Genomic DNA, 16,426 nt, shown 5'->3' on the forward strand with positions numbered 1-16,426 from the left:
ATTTAAAAAAACCAAAAAAAAGTTTTTTCACCCCTCGGGGTCCTTCAGGGACCACCTGAAAATGGCTAGGGGGTCAGGAACTCTCTACCCTGCCCCCATTTCACGTTCGCCACCTCTCTTTTTCAGTGTCGCACCCAAAACAAACAAAATGGCGGACAACACTTCCTGATTTCGACCGATTCGAATGTTGACTGACATGTAACCACCAATCAGAATTACGCTCGCGCACGGCACCGTGCGCGCACGGTGCGCTCACGGTGCGCGCATATAGATATTTATGTACTTTTAACTGCAATTTTGTCAGGAACTACTGTACAGATTGACTCCATATATGCAAAAGGCACATGCCTGACCTGAGGACTACCTCTCTGCCAAATTTCAAGTAATTCTGTTCAGCCGTTCGGGCTGTACCTTCGACTAAAGGTCCTATGGAAAATAACATGGGGAAAACGCGTTTTGGGACCCCCCTTTTTTCTCGTCCCCCGCTTGACGAATCACCCCGAGACTTTCAGGGTAGGAGCTGAGCGGAGCGCCCCATTAGTTTTGAAAATTTCGCGAGGATTCATCAACCAGCGCCAAAGTTATTCAAAATAGAATTTTCATATTTCCTATGGAAACATGGTCCTAACTATAACTATCTACTGGCGACCGCCAGTAGATTATATATATATATATATATATATGTCCCCACAAAGTCCAATGCTTCGCTCTCAGTCACCAGAAAATACCAGAATCCAAAATAATATCCAAAGAGGTGTTTATTCCTCACACAACGCGTTTCAACTCTATGCAGAGTCTTGATCACGTAAGGAAAGAAAGTGAGTGAGCAATGGATAACGTTTTCTGGAGGGGTAAACAGTAACAAAGGACAACAAATTGTGTTACCTTATTCGTATCGTCAACCTGGCAGACATCTTGTAATGGCAATTCAAACGTAAATCATGTGTACTAGTAAAATACAAGTAAAATACACTGCTGATATGAACTGTAGACAGTATGTACATGTATATCTTATTCAATACATCATGTAAAACGTACAGGCAGGTGCCAGTGAGCCTAAAGAGAGATGAATTGTAATCATAGGCAAGAGTACACAACCTAAGCCCCCAGAAAGTGTAACATTCTGATAAAATCAATACACAATGTGCGAAACGATGTCAAGATACAGGGGGATAGTATATCGCATGCCATAGTCAGGCGGACATATTGCGTGAGAGATTCACAAAAACGTGTACAGAACAAAGTCAGCATGCTAATATCACTGTATATGTAAGTATGTCACTGTTGCTCAAATAGCACATACAGATAAACCTCCAATGGGAGCTGTGCATGGCAAGTGCCGCTATAGCCCAGGTACACATAAAAGTCCATGAAGAACAATGATATCATTGTGTAAATAACAGATCACCATACCCCAACACCAGCAGCCTTCATCCATATGCAGTGAGAGAGTGGGGGAAAGGGTAGGAAGCCCGTGATCGTGCTCGTGATTGATTGGGCTCCTTCCTTCCCTCCTGTAAGTGAAACAGAACAAAAACAATTTTAATATCTTAAAAACACAGAAATAGCAAATCATCAAACAATATTGCTATTCATAATCTAATGTGTTAATGACATGGAGGAAGAAGGTGGAGATCAGATCTAAGCAAATCTAGCCTCCTGTGTGTCTTGAGATCATAGGTCAAAAGATACATGAGACAAGTGAATAGAACAAGTAAATAAATAGGAAGGGTCAGAGTATAATCAAATCCCAGGAGGTAGAAGTAACAACTGAAGTCAAGCAAATGTAACAGACATTATTTCAGATGTACCGCCATCTCCTCATCCTGGTTCAATCCCCCGGGTTGTTTGGTCTGAAAATCCACGATATATTTGGATTCCCTCTGTCTCAGTTTCAGAACTCTGTCGCCACCCCTGGGATTATTGGGAATTTGTTCTAAAATAAAAAATCTTAGAAGGCCAGGATTGGAGAAATGTCTTTCATTACAATGGCGAGCCACAGCATATTTTTCATCGGAGTGTGTAATGGCCCGATAGTGCTCCAGCACCCGTTTTTTCGCCATCAAGGTAGTACTACCTATGTACCACAATTTGCAGGGGCACACAATCACGTAAATAACAAAAGTGGAGCTACAGGCTAGGAATTGTGTAATTTCCTTATAAATCCCATTGTAGTTGACCTTCTTACAGAAATAGCTGTTTTTGCAGGCCTTACAATGGCCGCATGGAAAAAATCCCTGCAGACCATGTTCTTGTCTCTGGGGATACCTAGTAACATCATTATGCATTAGGTGATCCCTAAAGTTCCTCCCCTTCCTGTACGTGACACTGGGAAGAGATATTCACTAATCCTAATCTTGTCAAATACTTAGGACAGACAGTTATGTGGTTAAGATGTAGCGATGATTTGTTTCTTGTCTGGAAGGGCATGGAAACTGAAGCCCTGGAATTTATTGACCATCTTAACACTAATAACTGTAACATTGTTCTTACCAGTACCATCAGTAAGAGTTCAGCAGAGTACCTTGATGTCAAACTGAACATTGAGGGCAAATCCGTACTGACGACTCTTTACAGGAAAGCGACAGCAGGCAACAGTATCCTGCATGCTCTGAGCAGCCACCCGGATACTCTCAAGTGGAGCATCCCCTATGGTGAGCTGCTCAGAGCAAAGAGGAACTGCAATACTGAGATCTCCTATCAGCAGGAGAGTGCTAGGATGTTGGAACGCTTCAGAACCAGAGGCTATCCCAATTGGGTACTGAACAAAGCTAAAGGCAGAGCTGATATGGTAGACAGGGATGCCACTCTTTCCAACACAGCCCCAACCACTGATGCAGACGACACTGAGACCAGGATTATTCTGACATATAGTGCCGATTCTCGGAAGATACAAGGCATTCTTAACAAAAACTGGGATATTCTTAGAACAGACACTATCATTGGTGATCTCATTCCCAGTAGACCCAGTGTCACGTACAGGAAGGGGAGGAACTTTAGGGATCACCTAATGCATAATGATGTTACTAGGTATCCCCAGAGACAAGAACATGGTCTGCAGGGATTTTTTCCATGCGGCCATTGTAAGGCCTGCAAAAACAGCTATTTCTGTAAGAAGGTCAACTACAATGGGATTTATAAGGAAATTACACAATTCCTAACCTGTAGCTCCACCTTTGTTATTTACGTGATTGTGTGCCCCTGCAAATTGTGGTACATAGGTAGTACTACCTTGATGGCGAAAAAACGGGTGCTGGAGCACTATCGGGCCATTACACACTCCGATGAAAAATATGCTGTGGCTCGCCATTGTAATGAAAGACATTTCTCCAATCCTGGCCTTCTAAGATTTTTTATTTTAGAACAAATTCCCAATAATCCCAGGGGTGGCGACAGAGGTCTGAAACTGAGACAGAGGGAATCCAAATATATCGTGGATTTTCAGACCAAACACCCCGGGGGATTGAACCAGGATGAGGAGATGGCGGTACATCTGAAATAATGTCTGTTACATTTGCTTGACTTCAGTTGTTACTTCTACCTCCTGGGATTTGATTATACTCTGACCCTTCCTATTTATTTACTTGTTCTATTCACTTGTCTCATGTATCTTTTGACCTATGATCTCAAGACACACAGGAGGCTAGATTTGCTTAGATCTGATCTCCACCTTCTTCCTCCATGTCATTAACACATTAGATTATGAATAGCAATATTGTTTGATGATTTGCTATTTCTGTGTTTTTAAGATATTAAAATTGTTTTTGTTCTGTTTCACTTACAGGAGGGAAGGAAGGAGCCCAATCAATCACGAGCACGATCACGGGCTTCCTACCCTTTCCCCCACTCTCTCACTGCATATGGATGAAGGCTGCTGGTGTTGGGGTATGGTGATCTGTTATTTACACAATGATATCATTGTTCTTCATGGACTTTTATGTGTACCTGGGCTATAGCGGCACTTGCCATGCACAGCTCCCATTGGAGGTTTATCTGTATGTGCTATTTGAGCAACAGTGACATACTTACATATACAGTGATATTAGCATGCTGACTTTGTTCTGTACACGTTTTTGTGAATCTCTCACGCAATATGTCCACCTGACTATGGCATGCGATATACTATCCCCCTTTATCTTGACATCGTTTCGCACATTATGTGTATTGATTGTATCAGAATTTTACACTTTCTGGGGGCTTAGGTTGTGTACTCTTGCCTATGATTACAATTCATCTCTCTTTAGGCTCACTGGCACCTGCCTGTACGTTTTACATGATGTATTGAATAAGATATACATGTACATACTCTCTACAGTTCATATCAGCAGTGTATTTTACTTGTATTTTACTAGTACACATGATTTACGTTTGAATTGCCATTACAAGATGTCTGCCAGGTTGACGATACGAATAAGGTAACACAATTTGTTGTCCTTTGTTACTGTTTACCCCTCCAGAAAACTTTATCCATTGCTCACTCACTTTCTTTCCTTACGTGATCAAGACTCTGCATAGAGTTGAAACGCATTGTGTGAGGAATAAACACCTCTTTGGATATTATTTTGGATTCTGGTATTTTCTGGTGACTGAGAGCGCAGCATTGGACTTTGTTGGGACATTTACGAGCCGGCGTGCTCCGCCGGCGTTTGCGCCACCTCTCTGGGGTCGAGCAATCCAGTAGGAGCGATCTGTGTGTTATATATATATATATATATATCTATATATATATATATATATATATATATACACGCATACATACATTCATAACCTATAATTAATGAATGAGTAGCTCAGATTTTAATTCAATTTCTATTTAATCTAAAAATATAAACCATATCCAAACTATACTAAATAACATTTTAGGTTATGATACAAATTAACACATTGTATAATTATTACATTTATTTTAAAAAGATTTTATTTTCTTGTACATATACATTTATTATATAAACATTAAAGTAATTTTAAAAATATATAAATATAGGGTACATAATTAGGTATGTTACTAAGTTCTTAAAAAGTTAGGGACTGTTTAACCATAACTTTACTAGCAGTAGATATAACATATATTACAAGTAACATATTTAACATTTAGCAACACTCAAAAAACTATTTAAATAGATTGTATATTAAAAATACATTTGTACTGCTTAACATGCTTTTTTTAAACTGCATATTTTTGTACATGTTTTGAAATGTATTAATCATAGTCCATACATGTACTACATATTTTTTCTTGATGGTTTGCGTGAAAAAAAAGTTTCTTACATTGGCTATAGTATATCTGCAGACTTTCTTTTATATATTAATTACACCACCATTTTGTTCACTGCCAAGTACATTTCATTGCCCTGTGCACACTGAGGGTAGTGGCAGCAGGTTCTCCTTCAACCATATCAGGTTAGAATAAATGTTGGATGTAGTTTTTGGTCCTAGCTTATATCATGTCTAGTATATTAGCACCAGAGGTATAAGGAGCTAGTATTTGGTAATAATCTGTATTTTGGAGTTGTTAAGAAAAGCAGGGATTGTATAGATTGTGTATTTGTGTAAGTTAGTAGGATTATAATTTTTCTGGTGGGGATGGGATATATATTTGTTCATAATTTATGCAGGTATGAAGAGACTTCCTAAAGAACATCCTATTCGGAGCTGAGTTGCATACTTTCATTTATATATTTCGTAGAGCAAAAGAGTTAAATATATTTATTTCCCTTTCTTTTCAAGTATACTTTTACTTAAGAGAAATAATATTATATATATATACGTATATATATATATATATATATACGTATATTATCTACTGGCGGTCGCCAGTAGATAGTTATAGTTAGGACCGTGTTTCCATAGGAAATCTCAAAATTCTATTTTGAATAACTTTGGCGCCGGTTGACGAATCTTCATGAAATATTCAAAACTAATGGGGCGCTCCGCTCAGCTCCTACCCTGAAAGTCTCGGGGGGATTCGTCAAGCGGGGGCCGAGAAAAAAGGGGGTTCCCAAAACACGTTTTCCCCATGCATTTTCCCATAGGACCTTTAGTCGCAGGTACAGCCCGAACGGCTGAACAGAATTACTTGAAATTTGGCAGAGAGATAGTCCTCAGGTCAGGGATGTGCCTTTTGCATATATGGAGTCAATCAGTTCAGTAGTTCCTGAGAAAATTGCAGTTAAAAGCACATACATATCTATAGCCGCGCACCGTGCGCGCACCCTAACGTGCGCAAGCGTAATTCTGATTGGTTGTTACATGTCAGTCAACGTTCGAATCGGTCGAAATCAGGAAGTGTCGGCCGCCATTTTGTTTGTTTTCAGTGCGAGAGTGGAAAAGGATGGTGGCGAACGTGAAAAGGGGGCAGGGTAGAGAGTTCCTGACCCCCTAGTCTCTGAAGGACCCCGAAGGCAGAAAAAAACATTTACATTTTTTTTTTTTAAATCGCAGGGGGGGCGCGCACCGTGCGCGCACGGTGAAAAACCCTAAAAAAAAATAATACGTAGTCTATTGAAAAATAAATATGTAAAAAAAATTATAATACATACATAACTTAGCATTTAAAAAACCGTACAAATTCACTGAAAAAACCATAGGTTTCACACACGTTATAGTTAGGAATTAGCATTTAAAAAACCTTGCAAATTCACTTAAAAAACCATAGGTTTCACACATGTTATAGTTAGGTGGATATTTCACTCGTTAAAAACCAATGAAATTCCCCCGTTATAGTTACTTCAGATAACTATAACTCGCGCAACCGCCACTCTATCACAAGGATGATGTCATTAGTGATGTCATGAGTGATGCCACTGACCATTTCATGAGTGATGTAATATGTGACGTCAGGAGCAGAGGATTGCGGACGCGCGAGTTATAGTTATCTCAAGTAACTATAACGGGGGAATTTCATTGTTTTTTTACGAGTGAAATATCCACCTAACTATAACATATGTGAAACCTATGGTTTTTTAAGTGAATATATATATATATATATATATATATATATATATATATATATATATACACACACATATGAAAACACATACGTCACCTTGCGGTAATGTGAAATACAGGCCCACCAGCCAATGCTTGGTAGAAGTTCTTTTTATTGTGGCACTGCAGCAGCATAACTCGTTTTGACTCCACAAAAGTATTAATCATATGCACATTGGGAAGCAGACATGTGTTTGGAATTCAAAGGTCAAATACATCAAAACTGAGAAAGGGCACATGGTGCAGTGAAATACCTCAATATTGAAAACGGACATATGCTGACAATTTGTCATCCAAGTGGGTATTTCCCGATCGCTATGTAAGAGGCACATTCCATTCACAATACTGCTAATCGCAAAAGTAGCGATTAGCAAATTTGCGAATCATACTTCATTGCGATTAATTTGCGAAATTGCAAAATGTGACACAACAATAACGAAAGTCGCAATTGTCGAGCTCGCAATTTGCGATTTCACTAAACTGAATGCATGAAAAAATCGCAATTTGAGAATTGTCGGAATCCACAAATTAGAGAATCACAAGTACCACCAAGTCTGAGCAGGTAGTAACCGGGTGCAAACTATTTAAAGAGGCCCACAATGCAACAGATTTTTTTCACAATGGCTGGGCTGTATGTGATAGCCAGGAGCTGCGACTCAGAGCTGCTGCACAGAGGAGACGCCAGGAAAGGATCTTTCGAGTGCGCATAACCCTGTTCCAGCGGACTGAGGAGGAGATCCATACAAACTACAGGCTGGATGAAGAAAGCATCCTGGATTAAATAGCGGAGCTCAAACCTATACTTGAACACCCCACACGCAGGACACACACCATCCCCACCCATATCCAAGTCCTGTGCTCACTGCACCTCTTGGCATCAGGTAGCTTCCAGGGGGTGATAGCCACAGCAGGAGGGGTCTCACAGAGTGCATTGTCGTGCTTTTTCCACGCGTTCCTTGATGCCATGGTACAGAGGCTGCATCACCACGTCCACTTCCCCAGCACACCACAGGCACTAGACTAGACCAAGCAGGAGTTCTATCAAATTGCACAATTTCCCCACGTCATTGGGTGCATAGATGGGACCCATGTCGCCATATCCCCCCCTCCCAGAACGAGTATGTGTTCAGGAATCGCAAATCCTACCATTCCCTGAACATACAGGTGGTGTGTAATGCCAAGTACATTATCACCGACATCGTCGCAAAATACCCAGGCAGCACACACAACGCTTTCATCTTCCGCCACAGTGGGATACACCGTCGACTCACAAGTGGGGAGTTTGGTGAGGGATACATACTAGGTAATTGCATTTGTTCGAAGGACACACTAGTAAAGGACAGCATTGGCAGGACAGTGTTTAACCATATTCCTCCCACTCCACAGGTGACATTGCGTATGCGGTCCTTGAATACATACTGACTCCTTACCTGAATCCTGCCAACGCTGGGGAGCGGAGGTACAACAGTGCCCACATAGCCACCAGATGTACCATTGAGCGGACCTTTGGAATGCTCAAGAGCCATTTCCGATGCCTACATAAGAGTGGAGGGGCACTACAATACAGCCCCCAGACCTGTTGCAAGATAGTGGTAGCGTGTGCCATGCTGCACAACAGGCACACCAGTGGAACTTACCGAATCAGAATCATCAGATGAGGAGGGGCCAGCTCCAGGACGCATGCCAGCCGGTGTAATTGGTGCAGCTGCTGGGTGCCAGAGGCGAGATGAGATCACACAGAACTATTTCTAGGTAAGAAAAGATGACACAATGCTAAACATCTATTACAAGACTGTGTTTAATTTCCTTCAGAACAGGATATATATCGGCACACAGCCTGTGTAGCACACAATGTATTGTTCAATGTCCAGCACATGTTAGATTTGCAGTCCAAATGAACAATCTTGACCAAGTGTCTGTGTACACTGGGTTGATGCACCCATCTCCATGTCCAAGTCTGAGCACCTCAACTGCGGCGCTGTCGGCCCGTAGGCCCTCACTGTGGGTGCACAGTGCCCTCTTCACCTGTCTCAGAAGCCCTGCTGTGACGCACACTACGCTGCCTGTCCGGTGGGGGGGGGGGTGTAATGCTTCTCCTGCCAGATTGAGCGTCCTCGTCTGTTGGAGTGAGGACTCCTGGGCCAGAAGTGTCAGTTGCCCGCAGCTGATCCACAGCACATGTCACCTGTACCAGGACCCTTGCCACATCCTGGCTGCAGTTTGCCACCTCATGCTGCATACTGATGCTGTGCCTTGACAGCACAGAGGTCGCTGAGGAAAGGCGGTTGACCGCCCTGGTGTAGAGGTCTAGGCGGGTGTGTAGGCGCTGCCTCTCCCTGCGCCTAGCAGCACGATCCACCCTCAGTTCAGCACAGAGTGCCTCCAGGGCACCCGTCAGGCCCATGAAGCCAACCCGGATTTGCCTCTGGATTGACCGTATGTTTCTTGCCTGCAGGCGCTGGACTTCTAACATGTGGTCCTCCAGCCCTCTGAAGACTGTGTCCTCTCCTGTGACTGCTGCATTGGTGGATGCACGTGCCCTGCGCCTGGATGGTATTGGCGGTATTGGATCTGCACGTGCTTGAGCACAGGGTTGTGGCTCTGACTGTCCCTGGACTTGTTGGACATCGACATCGGTGTCCTGGGCTTCTTCCTCCAGCGGGGGCAATGGTGGCACTGCAATCCGCCTGCTGCGTTTTGGAGGAATAACTGGGCTGCCCTCCTCCTCCTCTTCCTCCTCCTCCTCTTGCCCTGTCGCCTCTGGGTTGGGGGATTCATCCTCGCCTCCACTGATTGTTCCCTGTGTTTCTGCTGGTGCTGTGGACGTAAATGCACACATTAATTTTCTGTCCTGCCTTGCATTTGTCATGCATTAAATTTCACTGTTTGGAGTTACATGGGTCCTGTCTGTCTGTATTTAGCCTTTCATGATGCGCACATACTGGGTGTCAATGCTCCACTGTTAGGTGCATGTGACCACATCCCCCATAATGCATTGCTGTGTGTGCTTGTATACCTGCACTGGACTTATATTTTTATCGTGCCCCTGGGTCTCTCCTAGCTGTGTGGGGGAAGTAGGGAGGTATCAGGGGTGTGATGGCATGCTTCTTACCTTGTCTTTGATTCCGGGGGGGGTTGGATCTGTCCAGGTCTGCCACGCCCATAACACTCTCCGGAAGCAGGGTCCCCTCAACCTTTTCCTCGAGTGGGGTTGAAGTGGTGGCAGTAGAGGTCCCACCACCGGTCTTCTTCGCATGCTCCAACCTGGCAGCAACCTTTTCCTTTGAGCGCTGGCGCATGTCCTACCAGCGCTTTCTTAGGTCTTCCACGCTTCGGTGTGTTACGCCAATTGCGTTGACTTTACGCTGGATGCCTGCCCATATCCTTCTCTTGCGTGTCTCAGGCACACGCAGTGACTTTTTGCCAAAGAGGAGCTCATGGCTAACAAACATCTCCTGAATCAGGACCTCCAGCTCACTTTCTGAGAACTTGTGTTTTCTTTTTCTGGGTATCTCCCCCTGCTGCTTGTTCTTGCTGGCCATGTCTCCAATCTCTGCCATTGTGTGTAGCACTGCAGTGATGCCTCACCTCAACTCCTAGTCTCTCACTGTGCTTCTGAAACTCAGGTGCAGCATGGGTAGTCACACTTCCTGGTTGTGATGTCATCAAGCTGCACCTGAGTTTCTGATTCTCAATATTGCGAAATTTGCTATTTTTAATTAAGGAATCGCTATTTGGCATATCGCAGTTGAAATAGCGATTTTTACGGAATCGCTATTTTATTGCGAGTTTTTATTTACATACCGTTTAGCGATTCTCAATTTGCGATTCGCTATAAATCGCAAATTGGGAAGCGCAAAAAGGGAGTTTGATACATATGGCCCTATATGTTTTAAAATTGGTGTTCTTAAGTTTGATATTTAAATCTTAATTTTACTTGGGGCATGCATTTATTAGCTTTTTATAGTATGGTTAATTGATATTTTTGGTCATGATAGGGTGGTTGTCGATATTTAGTTTTATTCCATCTATTTTAATAAACGATAATTTGGTATTTTATATTACAACACTTGATATTAGTGTGTTAATTATATTTTGGTAGTAGATACTTTTGCTGTCAATATTATTGTGTGCAAGGTGTGTTGATATTTAAGTGGAAATATTTTTGTATCACAATATTTCAGACATCAGTATAGAAACATACAACTCCTGTTTATATCCAGAGACTTGTATGTGTGCTTATTTTCACCATAGTCCCTCTTAGCAGATGAGTGCATGCAAATTGTGGTTGTGCATCGCAGTACCACAAGGTCCATCCTATTGGTACTTGAGCCTGAAAACCACATTGCCAGAAGTAATCATGCAAACGAAACTACAGCAATCACTGTTTGCATGTGTTATTCAGCATTTTTAGCCCTTATCTTTAAATTGGGTGGAAAAACTCCAGGAGCACCCAGCACAAATGCTATTTCTTTAAGGGTAGTAGGCACCCAGGATTATTGGTTGGGTCTAAAATGCCAAATTGTGCACAACTTGAGTGTTTCTTAATTTAATTCAAAATATTTCCACTTCATTTGATATGGTCAATCATGCAACCTGTGTTGACTATCTTGATGTGTCGGGCCTTGTTGCCCAGCCCTTCACTGGGGCATGCAAGTTTTTTGTGTGGCAAAACACATGTTGTTTCAGTTCCACCTCTTTATTCTGTTTTACTGTTAATGTCTTGAGAGTCTGAAGTTCTCTTGATCTTCCACTTTAGAGCCTCAAGGTAAGGTCGTTCGCTAATGTGGCTTCAATTAAGAACTCATTCTTATCTGTTAAGGATGATGCTGTCCTTTTGCTGAGATTTAACCAATCATCAACTAATTCAGTCATTCGCAGACAATGCCTGTAAACTGAGTGGTGGCAAGGCAGAGATCATTGTCCCTGGGGGAAATAATGAGTGATGTGCCAATGAGCTATGAACTGTTTGGCTTGGATCTACAACAACCCCTATGCATCTGATGAAACATCTATGAGTGGCTTTTGATGGGGAACTCCACTGTGAGGCCCACATTCAGATGGTTTGGTCCACTATTTTTCTTTAACTCCTACTCAATTACATCTTTCCTTATATTCCATTCACCATTTTAAAATTGATTGAAAAGCATATTTTGTCATTTCTAGAGTACCCCTTCTATCTCTAGTTCCGTAAGTCTGCAATTTAGAGGCACCAGGGTATCCAAAATATGATAGCACAGCTAGGATGTGATACCTACAAGTCTGATCATGTTCTGTAGGCTAGACTACCTTTACTCTGGCATCCAGTCAAACTAAAAAATCAATTTTAACATTCTCTATCTGGCTACTGTTAAATGGGCTGGTCTTATTGTCCAAGTTAGTAGTAGCCAATGCGCTTTCCAATCTTTGCAATCTAGCTCTCAAGCTCTGCTTCATCTTCTATGTTTAAGTAAACACTACGTGGAGGAAGAGCTACCTGTGTTTTTGGGTCAGAGATCTGAAATAGTGTACCACAGCACCTTTCACTCACTGAAAGTTGTGAACCATTCAGAAAGGTACTGAAGACCCTTGTGTTTTGATAATCTTCTCACATGCTGTGGTAGTTCCTGAAATTCCTTCACTTTTTAGCCGGCTGTATTCCTTGGGCTAGTTTCTTGCACCAAGGTACATGATGGTGCATGTGCACACAAAGATATAAACGCTTCAAATGCTATATGTAAAACTAGATACAACGAAAAGAATCACAATTTGTGAATATCCTCTTTTGTGGAAAAAGATTTCGTGAAATTGTTAGTTTGCAGGAAACTCTTACCAACTTTTTTTTCCATTTCCCCACTATGACAGCACTAGAAGGACTATGAATGCCCTACAATCTTGAAATAATACACCAGAAACCATATAAAATGCTCTCAAGATGAGTACCAAACGTATAGCAGTTATCTAAAATGTTTGTGAACCAAAGCAAGGGTAAAACCATTTTGTCTTACAATTTTCACAAAAAGAACCATGTGCAACAAACTAATTCAATTTGAGTAGGAGAAGTGATTTTTCCTAAGTAGGAGTGGGAGATATCACTTATTTAGAATGCTAATGAACAACATACACAAATGGATTGTATTTCAAGGATTTGATGACAGAGCTAACCTCTAATGTGATGCGGTGACTGACAAGAACACACACTACTTTTGTTTCAGGAGACAAAAAAATGTCATACAATGGTTGCTCGGAAAGAGCGATACCATGCCCCATTAGAGGCTAGACCCTTTAATGGTTGCTGCTCAACACAGATGAAAATAAATGGGGGATTTGAAATAGCAAGAAGTAGAATTATAGATCAATATTTGAAGCTGCCTGGTGTAATAATCTGAATTTACCTTTATTTTAACTCGTAAGTACTTGCCTTAATTTTCTTATCTTGCCAACTAAGGTTGATCAGTGACTCACCTCTTGTCCTCCATCCAGAATGCAGAGTTTAGCACTTTGCTTTTTAGCATCAACCAGCACATTAAACATGGTACACACGGAAGAAGGCAGGCGCAGGTCAGTAGATTTGCTTGTCTTCTGCAATTTAAGCTCAAATGCCATTCGTGTTCTGCTCAAGAGAAAAGGAAAGTTATTACATTAAGAATATTGCTGTAAAAATAACCAGCATGAGAGATCACTCTACTCATCACTACAATATGGTTTCAGATGTATTCTTCTGTCAGATGGAAAGCTCAAGAGTTGTGCCCTACGTGTTATTGGGGTGGGGTCCTTAAGAATAGACCATATATCACTTGAAGTGTACATTGTATGGTCTCCACACAAACTGACCACTGGACAATCAAATTCAGTCTAGAAAAAAAAAGAACAAATCCAGAAGATTAGGTTGTAAAAAATAAGACCTTTCTGCAACCTGCCACAATGATGTGTATTCACTTCTGATGCTGGAGACCATTGATCTTAACGGGGTCATGAGGGAAACTGGTTACCTGCTCCCCTTTATGGAAGCTCCATATGCGATACTCAACTGAGTAATCATGCATTTCGTTGTACAAAGTATTACTTCATTCATTCAGTCACACAAATGAAACATACAAAATGAGCAAAGATAGAAAAACAGGTAGGTTTACTGGAAAATATTTCATATAATATTATCAGCATTTAGGGTAAATTAGGGAATTTTGATTTGCCGGTTTTATATGAAAGTTAGTAATCCAAAATTTCCCAGATACTTAGTGTGCCACAGGTTTCTATAAGCAAAAATATCACTTCCTTTTTTCACATATAGTTGCCCTAAAGGGTGGAACAGCTCTAGAGATGGCCTAAAAAGTCACTAAGTGGTCAGTTTTGGTTAAGCAAACACTGAATAACAGAAATCAAACACTTCTGTGGACGTAAGGGAAGGAATCTGAGATTAACTCTGTCAGGTCATGGATGCTAAATCAGCATTGAAGTGAACTGATCTGCAACTCATGATCTGATTTTTCAAGGAGTACATAATATGATAGAATATAATATAATTCTCATGACAAGATATGCATAGATATGATATACATTTTTATAGTATTTTCTCAGTTAAGGGGGCACTTGAAAAAACTGCTCGTGGGGGAAGCTGAATAAATGGGGTTTTAAAAGGGCTTGCTCATGGATTTAATATATTTCCATATTGAACTTTAGTTTAAAGTAAGGGTATGTAAGAGAAGCTAGCTACAAAAAAATAATATAAAAGCATGTACTGAGCTAAAGTTGTTAACTGCTGTCCCTTTAACATAGCAATACCACACCAAAGGATCTGCAACGACTATTGACAGACAGAACAGCTTTGGAGTAAGCATATCGATAACAAAAAGTCAAGTTTGGAAAGTTTTTATGGAAAACTAGTTTTTGCTCTAGAGAAAGCATTATTGAGCATCAAAACGTAGGTGTTCCTATACCATCTAGTCCATCAATAAAATCCCATTTACAGCAGTATGGAGATGAACTTACAATCACTTACAATATTAAATATCATGTATTGACTTTTATTCATTTACTTATTTTTAGTTTTATATAGTGTGTACAAAGTCGGAATGAGCAACAGAGTGGTTTACAAAGAGTAGGCAGAACCAGAATTACATATTTGCATTATTAGGAATGACTAAGTGTTTCGGGATAATACATATAAACATTAAAACTGTTTTGTACAAATACTAATGGTACAAATTATGAGATAGTAGTGCAAGAAATATGAAAGAAGTGCCTTTTTTGCATAGTCTCTATAATTAGTTTTTAGATCTCTCGCCTAGCATTGCAGTGCGAAGCGATGCACGCGCAGCGCGAGACGTATTGTAAGGGGGTTCTGGAAGCTGACCACACGCTCGTTCATGTGGTTTCGCTTTTGCGGGCAGCCATTGGGTTTCGCATTTAAAATTAAAAAAAAAGGCACGCAATTGGGCAAAGGCGGGCGCATGTCCCGCCTTTGCTCTGACGATTCCCGTCCGTGTCTAGCACGCGCAGCTGCGTGCGTTCGCCTCGCTGCCGCGATCCCTCGCCCCCGCTCCTCTGTGGTGTGTGCGCACCACTGGTTTCCTTTCACTTTCGCGCCACGCTGCCATGTCACTTTCACGGCTGCGCGGCCATTGCTTGTTTCACATGGCTATCACTCGAGCACTGCGCCCCCTTTTGCACACTACTCTAGCAGCCTTCTTCATTTTCAAGCTATTCAGTATGACCTATAATTTGAATAACATGTGGGTCAACTATGGTTAGTGTTTGTGTGATAAATGTTTTGAATTATTAATACCACTGGGTTATAATTGATCTGTTCTCAAATGAGAAATATGCTGAAGAAATTACCCCGGAAGAAACACTGTTGTTTGTTGTGTATTGATTGCTTCCAGGTTGCTATGGATACTGAGGTGCCCCTGTTTACTCTCTGCTTGTAGCTTCGGTAGCAGCCAGGCAGAGATGGCACCGTCACGGGGTTGTCTGTTGCCACGTACTGCTGGGTGCCACACATTGACTGACTGCCACCTATCGGAAACATTAAACGTCAGCTGGGGTCACGTGGTGTCTGAACAGTCAAAGGTCCTTCTAGCTCAGAAAAAAATAGAAATAAACAAGATGCACAAATGCCCGTCATCTAGTGGTAAAACTACGTACCCATAGACACCTTGAGATATATGTATAAAGATATAATGAAGGGGGTGGTTCACACGAGGCACTGTGCTCCTCAGTGACATGTATCAGGTCAACTTGTGTTTCACACTTGCTACTCCCCAAATCAACAAAATAAACAGTTGGTAGATGTTTGTTTGTATAGTATGATTCTGCTCTTAGAGGAGGAGGCAGCGAGGGGTGCAGCACCAGGGGGCATTGGTGCTTCTGCATGTGGATCTGGAGGGTCTCAATGTTGGCAGAGGTCCTGCAGGTGGCGCTTTCGTTGGAGTCATGGCGCTGTGAGAAACCGCTCTGTTTT

At 41.7% G+C, this 16,426-nt stretch overlaps 1 protein-coding gene across 7 annotated transcripts in view; it reads right to left on the minus strand.

The window, feature by feature from the left end:
• CADPS2 (calcium dependent secretion activator 2) overlaps positions 1-16,426 on the minus strand; it is a 1,645,358-nt gene that overhangs the window by 208,629 nt on the left and 1,420,303 nt on the right. For all 7 annotated transcript variants that reach the window (XM_085654189.1, XM_085654188.1, XM_085654187.1 and 4 more), the window contains one exon: positions 13,432-13,579. In XM_085654189.1, the coding sequence (XP_085510315.1) occupies positions 13,432-13,579 (148 nt within the window). The remainder of the gene's footprint in view (positions 1-13,431; positions 13,580-16,426) is intronic.

The sequence above is a fragment of the Triturus cristatus genome, chromosome 4_1 (assembly GCF_964204655.1).
Source record: "Triturus cristatus chromosome 4_1, aTriCri1.1, whole genome shotgun sequence".
Classification (NCBI taxonomy): domain Eukaryota; kingdom Metazoa; phylum Chordata; class Amphibia; order Caudata; family Salamandridae; genus Triturus; species Triturus cristatus.